Raw genomic sequence first — 8,939 nt, forward strand, 5'->3', positions numbered from 1 at the left:
CTTCTCTTCCTATGGAAAACAGAGTTAAATATTACCCTTTTATTATTTATTTATTTATTTATTTATTTGGCTGCACCATGCGGCATGCAGGATCTTAGTTCCCTGACCAGGGATCCAACCCGTGGCCCCTGCATTGGGAACATGGACTCTTAACCACTGGATCACCAGGGAAGTCCCTAAATATGTCCCTTTTAAATGAGAAAAACACAGTGCTTTGTGATCACCTAGAGGGGTGGGATAGGGAGGGTGGGAGGGAGACGCAAGAGGGAGGAGATATGGGGATAGATGTATATGTATAGTTGATTCACTTTGTCATACAGCAGAAACTAACACACCATTGTAAAGCAATTATACTCCAATAAAGATGTTTTAAAAAAAGATAAAATCATAACTCACACAAATATAAAATGAAAAAAAAGAGAAAAAATTTAAACTCAGCACAGCAAGAATTATCCAATAAGTAGGAAGTAATTTTTGCTACTATCTTGCACAGTTCCGTTTTTTTCCTCCAAATGCTCTAAATATACATGTAGAAGCTTTACACATGGAAATAATGATAATAAATGTTATTTTAAAAACTAACCAATCTGCAGTTTCTCTGATTTATGGGCTGGGAGAGGGAGAAATTGGGTACGAAGGCTGATAAATTCGGTAGCAATTCAAAAATAAGGTCCATTTGTATAAACCTGAAAGTATATCACAAACAATTCACTATTTTCTTAAATATGGAAGAAAAAGATGCCTAATCTTAGTAAGTATTCAATCATAACAAAACATATCTTTTAACAAAGGGAGCATGATATTGGAAATTCCTTAGATTAAAACAGGTTTTTCTACTTCCTTTGCATTTCTCCAGAGTGCTTTGTACACACAACATGGCATACAGTTCATTTCTCATTAACATAAGACAGATTAGACCATTGTATTTTACTTTTATCATTAAAAAATTTGTGTCATGATCATATTTTGGTACACATATGAGTAATTATATGTTACAGAAGTGCTCTTCAAAAATTAGTGTTAATTCATTTTCATTTTAACAATATTTATTACAAATCACATTTTATAAACACTAGATAAAGTACATACAAAAGCTAGATATAAATATACAGAAGCAAAAACAGCAGTACTATTAACACAAGAGAAATAAGCTAATATAATGTCTAAACATGTATAACTTAATAAAATTACTAAGTTTTCATTGCTAATACTTTTTCATGAATTCAAAAGCTATTCAGAAATGAAATGTAGAATACTCTAATTACAATCAAGGTTTAGAATGATAGAAACAACAACTGTAGCACTACTTATTTTTAAAAAATCTTTTCAAACATTCAGAAGCAAAGAACTGTCCTGAAAGACAAATTAAACTTGGGTAAAAGCTCTTATCTAACTGAAGAGTATAAAATTTTAGGCTTTGGTTAATAGATACTAAATTTAGTGGAAATTTTTAAATTAACATCTCCCTTATATGTAATATTCCTGAGTTTTTGCTAAAATACCATAGGTAAAATAAAGTACTCAATTTATGGCATTGTATAACATTGTATTATATTTTTGAAAAAGTATTGTGATTTTTTAAACTGTGAATAATGGGATTTCATAATGTAATTATGATCAAAAAGAATATGTTTAATTTAGTTTACCTATGAGAAAAATTAATGTCCTCTGACTACTACTTGGCAAAGCTCATTTGTAAATGATGATAAAAATTATATTAAACCCATCACCGATTTTTATTTGCATCTTATGAATTCATTTTGATTTAAAGGATAGGTTATGTAGAATAGAATGCTCTTGTAGAAAGATTGAAATGATACAATGCTAATACAAGGTGAGGCACAGGGTAGGTGGTCAATATTACTTATTAATTTAAAGTGAAAAGTCTTTTAATGTATTATTTCTGAACATCGACACACAATTCAATGCAATAGTTGTAAATGAATCTGAAAATATCCACAAAAATATTTTCAGTTTAAACACTAAAATACATTGTTAGTAACAATCGTAAGAGGAATTTTTATAAGTGATTATTTTCAGCCTTAGTTTTATCAAAACATAGTTAAATTTAAGGTTCCTTTAAAAAATAGACCTATGAAAGCTAACTTCTGATTAGCTGCTCTGTGTGGTGTAGATGGCAGGTTCAGTCCCTTCTCACAAGATAAACCTATCAAGATCTTCTGATTACCTTACGTGACAACAAACCCCTTAAAACAGAGTTTCCCCTGGGCACTGAATCAATTTGCCTAAGGACTGGTCCAAGAATGTGGATTTTTAAACAAGTAGCTCTCCCCTGCCTCCTGGTAAATTATGATGGTCAGGTTGATCTGGAAAATAATGCTTTAAAGCAACCAAAATAATTTTATCATACTTGAACATTGATTGAGAGAAGTAATATATCTAATGAAAATCAAATTTATCTAGCTTTTTAATAATCTGCATAGTTTATCACTATGCTTAAGTATTTCTTACCTAAATGTTGCAAGGCTTTGTTTTAATTCTAATAGCTCATAGGGCTGATAAAACAGTGATCACCTTTTTGAACTGCTGGTGACTGGGCTTCTGTAGTTTCAGTGTTGCATATACCTTTTCTTACCAGGACGGAGAAGAGTCATCTAGCAGTTGTATTCAAAAACTAAACAATGTGGAATTTATTCAAATAATCATACTACTCACAAAGTAGTCTTTAAACAGCTATACCAACATCAGTTAGTAGAGTTACTTGCAAAACTGGTTATCAAATACCTATTAATTTAAAAAACTTAATTTACAAAGTATTATGTCAACTCCGTATACAAAATTTCATTTGCCATATTATGCAACTAGGAAGCAAATATTTAACTGGGTGTATACACATTAAAAAATGCGCATAGGTTCATTCTAACTGATCTGCTAGTAACAAATCCTTCTAAATTAAAAAAGAAAATAAGCAATGGAATATATTCTCAAATATCATGGAGTACTGAGGAAAGTGTAAATTAGAGATTTGAAAGAACGTTTAATTAGGACTAAAATCATGAACTGTTAGCCACTTCTATTTTCTAATAACAGTATCATATGCAGAGAAACAAAACCTACAAGCTCACTGAATTGGGTTAAATGGTTTTTAAGCTGATTAAAACTACTTAATTTAAAATGAACTCTTTTTGAACCTCAAGTAAATGATGCAGTATTCAACAATTTATTTTAAAAATCACTTTAACAATTTTAGCATCAGTAAAAAAAACCATTGCTAAGGGCTTCCCTGGTGGCGCAATGTTTGAGAGTCTGCCTGCCGATGCAGGGGACGCGGGTTCGTGCCCCGGTCCGGGAAGATCCCACATGCCGCGGAGCGGCTAGGCCCGTGAGCCATGGCCGCTGAGCCTGCGTGTCCGGAGCCTGTGCTCCGCAATGGGAGAGGCCACAACAGTGAGAGGCCTGCGTACCACAAAAACAAAAAACAAAAAAAAAACATTGCTAATACACAAATTGAAAAGGGCTTAAAATCAAGTCCTTTATTCCACATTGCACTTCATATTCCCATCTGTATATCAGCAAAGTTGTAGAAGCTGTCTACATCTCCAGATGCCGCATCCTTGCTTTCTGATACAAACATCTATGTTAAACATAAAAGAGACAAAAAATACATGCTAGTAATCCCCAAATTCCAAAGCCCACGTTCTTCACAGAACAGTCACAGGCTTGCTATTTAAAAGAAATTAAAGTACATCATTTATAATATTTGTGGATTTTCTGTAGAATTCATGCAATATAGTTTCAAAAGCTATTATGTAATTGAGCTCTTTTAAAAGCACTTATGATATAATTAAGACCTTTGCTTTCATAATACTTAAGTTGTATTTTATTACACTTGGAATTTCAGTTTTTAAAATATGTAACAGTCAATATTATGAAAGCTACGAATAAAGAGGTTTATTTAAAGAACTCTTAATTTCTTCTATTTTCTAAATAAGAATCTCAATAGGCCAAGAAGCAAAACTTGAGATTATCTTTTTCAAAGCTGCTAAAGATATATTACTAATTTTAAATTAACTATTTTCCAAACATCAACAAAGCAGTACTCAATAGAACCCTTCAAAAACAGCTTTTATAAATGTCAGCCAGAAATTAGAGGAGACCTGGGTTCTATTTAGCTTTATCATAAACTAGCTGTATGATGCTGACAATTTAATAAACCTCTCTGGGCTCAGTTTCCACATGTGTAAAATGAGAAAGTTGGATTAGATAATCTTTAATTCATTCAGATCTAAAAACTCCAAATCATATAACCATTTTCTCTCTGTTTCCTTTTCTATTCAATCTGATTTGCCCTCTCCCTTAGTACTGTTGTGATGATAAAATGAGACAAAAGACAAAGTACTTTAAATTATGCAAATTCAAGGGACCATAAGCCAAATCAGACTACAAAATCAAAAATTTCCTCTCAGATATTTATCCAAAAAAACCCAGTTATATATACTCATTTAGTCCTCTTACAATGTTTGGTTTTTAAGCTATATTAAGTTGTTTAAGTTTGAAATTTTCAGATACAGCAACCTCATCAACCATATCTAGAAAATACCTACATGTAGTGATTTCTAGATATAGCTTAAGTTCAAATTTTGATCAAGTATTACTGAAGCAAATGAAAATGAACACTGGGCAATAGGATTGTCCATCTAAAGTATACAATCTTAGAGATATAACATTTTCAACATATCACTACTTTTAAAAAAGGAAGAACTGGAAGAGACATTTGGTGAGACATGTTACTTTAGAAACATGTATTATTGAAGGTTTTTAATAAGTAGATACTTACTTTGTAAATGTTTAAGCTATTAAAATTTTAGTTTGGCAAGGAAAAACCAAAGCTTAGCTCCCAATTATTTACCATAAATTCTAAAAATCATGATGTGCTGAAAATACTATTTAATTGTAAGGAAAAGGAAAGGAAAGGAAAGGTTTGAATGAAATATAGTCAATAAAATCTTGTACCTTGGTCTCACTGAATATCTCGTTGACAATAAGTTGACATCCGTCTACAGCGCCATCTCCACTGAACTCCAAGGCAATAACAGGACCTATAAGCAAACCCAAGAAGTGTTGTCTTAACATGAATATAAATCTATTCTCAAATTAATCTTTTTATTCTTCCCTGAAGAATCTTCAGCCTCTTCTTTGGGGGTAAGAGAAAAGAAAGAAGGGAATAGACAGATGGGACACGTCACTTCAGCTACTTCCTACTCTAATCATAAAACAAATTAACATAGAGTCTCATCACATGACAAGTAGCTTCAGTGCCATTATAGGACTAGTGTCACATTTTTAAGTGTTGTAAATAGTCTGGCTTTTCTGGTTTTCATACTTCTACGAAAACCATAAAAAGTACAAAAAAATAGTTGATAAAATGACAAATAAGATCAGAAGCTATTCAAATCATTTTTCTAGGCAGCCAGTCTTGCTTCCAACTCTCCTACTTACCAGCCAAGTTCTGGGCCACCAATAATGAAGTTAAGCCAAGTAGGAACTGAGGCCAGGCACCAAAAGTAATGACCATCTGAAAGTATTTTTCTTGAATGTGCCATAATACTATATTCTAGAACCAACGACCAAGTTTATATTTTTTTAATTCTCCGAATAGAATATTTGTGCCTCCTTTCCCATACTTAATTTGATTACTTTTAAACCACCTGTACTTTAAATTCTGGTACAAAGATTCCTGATTCAGTTTGGCTTGGATTTAAATGTAGCATTGGAACTACTGGTGTCAAACTGTTGGCAAACATGGCTGTAAGTGAGCCAAACAAAACAAGCCTTTCAATTCAATTAAAATTTTTTCCACTATCACTATATTCCTAATAGATTTGCTTTTTAGCTCCTTCAGTAACAGAGAAGTCCTGACCTCCAGGAAATTACAAATTTCTTAAAAAAGACATAAATCTAGAATACTGCAGCCTGTGGAACAAAAACCACATTCACAGAAAGACAGACAAGATGAAAAGGCAGAGGGCTATGTATCAGATGAAGGAACAAGATAAAACCCCAGAAAAACAACTAAATGAAGTGGAGATAGGCAACCTTCCAGGGAAAGAATTCAGAATAATGATAATGAAGATGATACAGGACCTCGGAAAAAGAAGGGAGCCAAAGATTGAGAAGATGCAAGAAATGTTTAAGACCTAGAAGAATTAAAGAACAAACAAACAGAGATGAACAATACAATAACTGAAAAGAAAACTACACTAGAAGGAATCAATAGCAGAATAACTGAGGCAGAAGAACGGATAAGTGACCTGGAAGACAGAATGGTGGAATTCACTGCCGCAGAACAGAATAAAGAAAAAAGAATGTAAAGAAATGAAGACAGCCTAAGAGACCTCGGGGACAACATTAAATGCAACAACATTTGCATTATAGGGGTCCCAGAAGGAGAAGAGAGAGAGAGAAAGGACCCGAGAAAATCTTTGAAGAGATTATAGTCGAAAACTTCCCTAACATGGGAAAGGAAGTAGCCACCCAAGTCCAGGAAGCACAGACAGTCCAAGGCAGGATAAACTCAAGGAGAAACACACCGAGACACATAGTAATCAAATTGTCAAAAATTAAAGACAAAGAAAAATTATTGAAAGCAGCAAGGGAAAAATGACAAATAACATATAAGGGAACTCCCATAAGGTTAACAGCTGATTTCTCAGCAGAAACTCTACAAGCCAGAAGGGAGTGGCATGATATACTTAAAGTGATGAAAGGGAAGAACGTACAACCAAGATTACTCTACCCAGCAAGGATCTCATTCAGATTCGATGGAGAAATCAAAAGCTTTACAAATAAGCAAAAGCTAAGAGAATTCAGTACCACCAAACCCGCTCTACAACAAATGCTAAAGGAACTTCTCTAAGTGGGAAACACAAGAGAAGAAAAGGACCTACAAAAACAAACCCAAAACAATTAAGAAAATGGTCATTGGAACATGACCAATGGAACATTGGAACATACATATCGATAATTACCTTAAACGTGAATGGATTAAATGCTCCAACCAAAAGACACAGGCTTGCTGAATGGATACAAAAACAAGACCCATATATATGCTGTCTACAAGAGATGTACTTCAGACCTAAGGACACATACGGGGGGATGGAAAAAGATATTCCATGCAAGTGGAAATCAAAAGAAAGCTGGAGTAGCAATACTCATATCAGATAAAATAGACTTTAAAATAAAGAATGTTACAAGAGACAAGGAAGGACACTACATGATGATCAAGAGATTAATCCAAGAAGAAGATATAACAATTATAAATATATATGCACCCGACATGGGAGCACCTCAATACCTAAGGCAACTGCTAACCGCTGTAAAAGAGGAAATCAACAGTAACACAATAATAGTGGGGGAATTTAACACCTCACTTACACCAATGGACAGATCATCCAAAATGAAAACAAATAAGGAAACAAAAGCTTTAAATGACACAATAGACCAGATAGATTTAATTGATATTTATAGGACATTCCATCCAAAAACAGCAGATTACACTTTCTTCTCAGGTGCGCACGGAACATTCTCCAGGATAGATCACATCTTGCGTCACAAATCAAGCCTCAGTAAATTTAAGAAAAGTGAAATCATATCAAGCATCTTTTCTGTCCACAACGCTATGAGATTAGAAATGAATTACAGGGAAAAAAAGTTAAAAACACAAACACATGGAGGCTAAACAATACATTACTAAATAACCAAGAGATCCCTGAAGAAATAAAAGAGGAAATCAAAAAATACCTAGAGGGGCTTCCCTGGTGGCGCAGTGGTTGAGAGTCCGCCTGCCTATGCAGGGGACATGGGTTCGTGCCCCGGTCCGGGAAGATCCCAAATGCCACAGAGAAGCTAGGCCCATGAGCCATGGCAGCTGAGCCGGTGCGTCCAGAGCCTGTGCTCCGCAACAGGAGAGGCCACAACAGTGAGAGGCCCGCGTACGGCAAAAAAAAAAAAAAAAAAAACCTAGAGACAAATGACAACGAAAACACGACGATACAAAATCTATTGGATGCAGCAAAAGCAGTTCTAAGAGGGAAGTTTATAGCAATACAAGCCTACCTCAAGAAACAAAATATCTCAAATAAAAAATCTAACCTTACACCTAAAGGAACTAGAGAAAGAAGAACAAACAAAACCCAAAGGTAGTAGAAGGAAAGAAATCATAAAGATCAGAACAGAAATAAATGAAATAGAAACAAAGAAAATAATAGCAAAGATCAATAAAAGTAAAACCTTGTTCTTTGAGAAGATAAACAAAACTGATAAACCATTAGCCAGACTCATGAAGAAAAAGAGGGAGAGAGACAAAATTAATGCACAGAAATCTCTGGCATTCCTACACACTAATGATGAAAAATCTGAAAGAGAAATTAAGGAAAAACTCCCATTTACCATTGCAACAGAAAGAATAAAATACCCAGGAATAAACCTACCTAGGGAGACAAAAGACCTGTATGCAAATCAGTAAAATTACAAATGAAAAACGGGAAGTTACAACAGACACCGCAGAAATACAAAGCATCCTAAGAGACTACTACAAGCAACTCTATGCCAATAAAATGGACAACCTGGAAGAAGTGGACACATTCTTAGAAAGGTATAACCTTCCAAGACTGAACCAGGAAGAAATAGAAAATATGAACAGACCAATCACAAGTAATGAAATTGAAACTGGGATTAAAAATATTCCAACAAACAAAAGTCCACGACCACACGCCTTCACAGGTGAATTCTATCAAACATTTAGAGAAGAGCTAACACCCATCCTTCTCAAACTCTTCCAAAAAATTGAGGAGGAAGGAACACTCCCAAACTCATTCTATGAGGCCACCATCACCCTGATACCAAAACCAGACAAAGATACTACAAAAGAAGAAAATTACAGACCAATATCACTGATGAATATAGATGCAAAAATTCTC

At 34.1% G+C, this 8,939-nt stretch overlaps 1 protein-coding gene across 3 annotated transcripts in view; it reads right to left on the minus strand.

Annotated features, from left to right (window-relative positions):
• Positions 1-268: 268 nt before the first annotated feature.
• RP2 (RP2 activator of ARL3 GTPase) overlaps positions 269-8,939 on the minus strand; it is a 42,203-nt gene continuing 33,532 nt past the window's right edge. For all 3 annotated transcript variants that reach the window (XM_007122787.4, XM_055081876.1, XM_007122789.3), the window contains 2 exons: positions 4,975-5,060; positions 269-3,595 (listed from right to left, as the gene is read on the minus strand). In XM_007122787.4, the coding sequence (XP_007122849.1) occupies positions 3,512-3,595; positions 4,975-5,060 (170 nt within the window). In that variant the 3' untranslated portion in view covers positions 269-3,511. The remainder of the gene's footprint in view (positions 3,596-4,974; positions 5,061-8,939) is intronic.

Source organism: Physeter macrocephalus, chromosome 21 (assembly GCF_002837175.3).
Source record: "Physeter macrocephalus isolate SW-GA chromosome 21, ASM283717v5, whole genome shotgun sequence".
NCBI lineage: Eukaryota > Metazoa > Chordata > Mammalia > Artiodactyla > Physeteridae > Physeter > Physeter macrocephalus.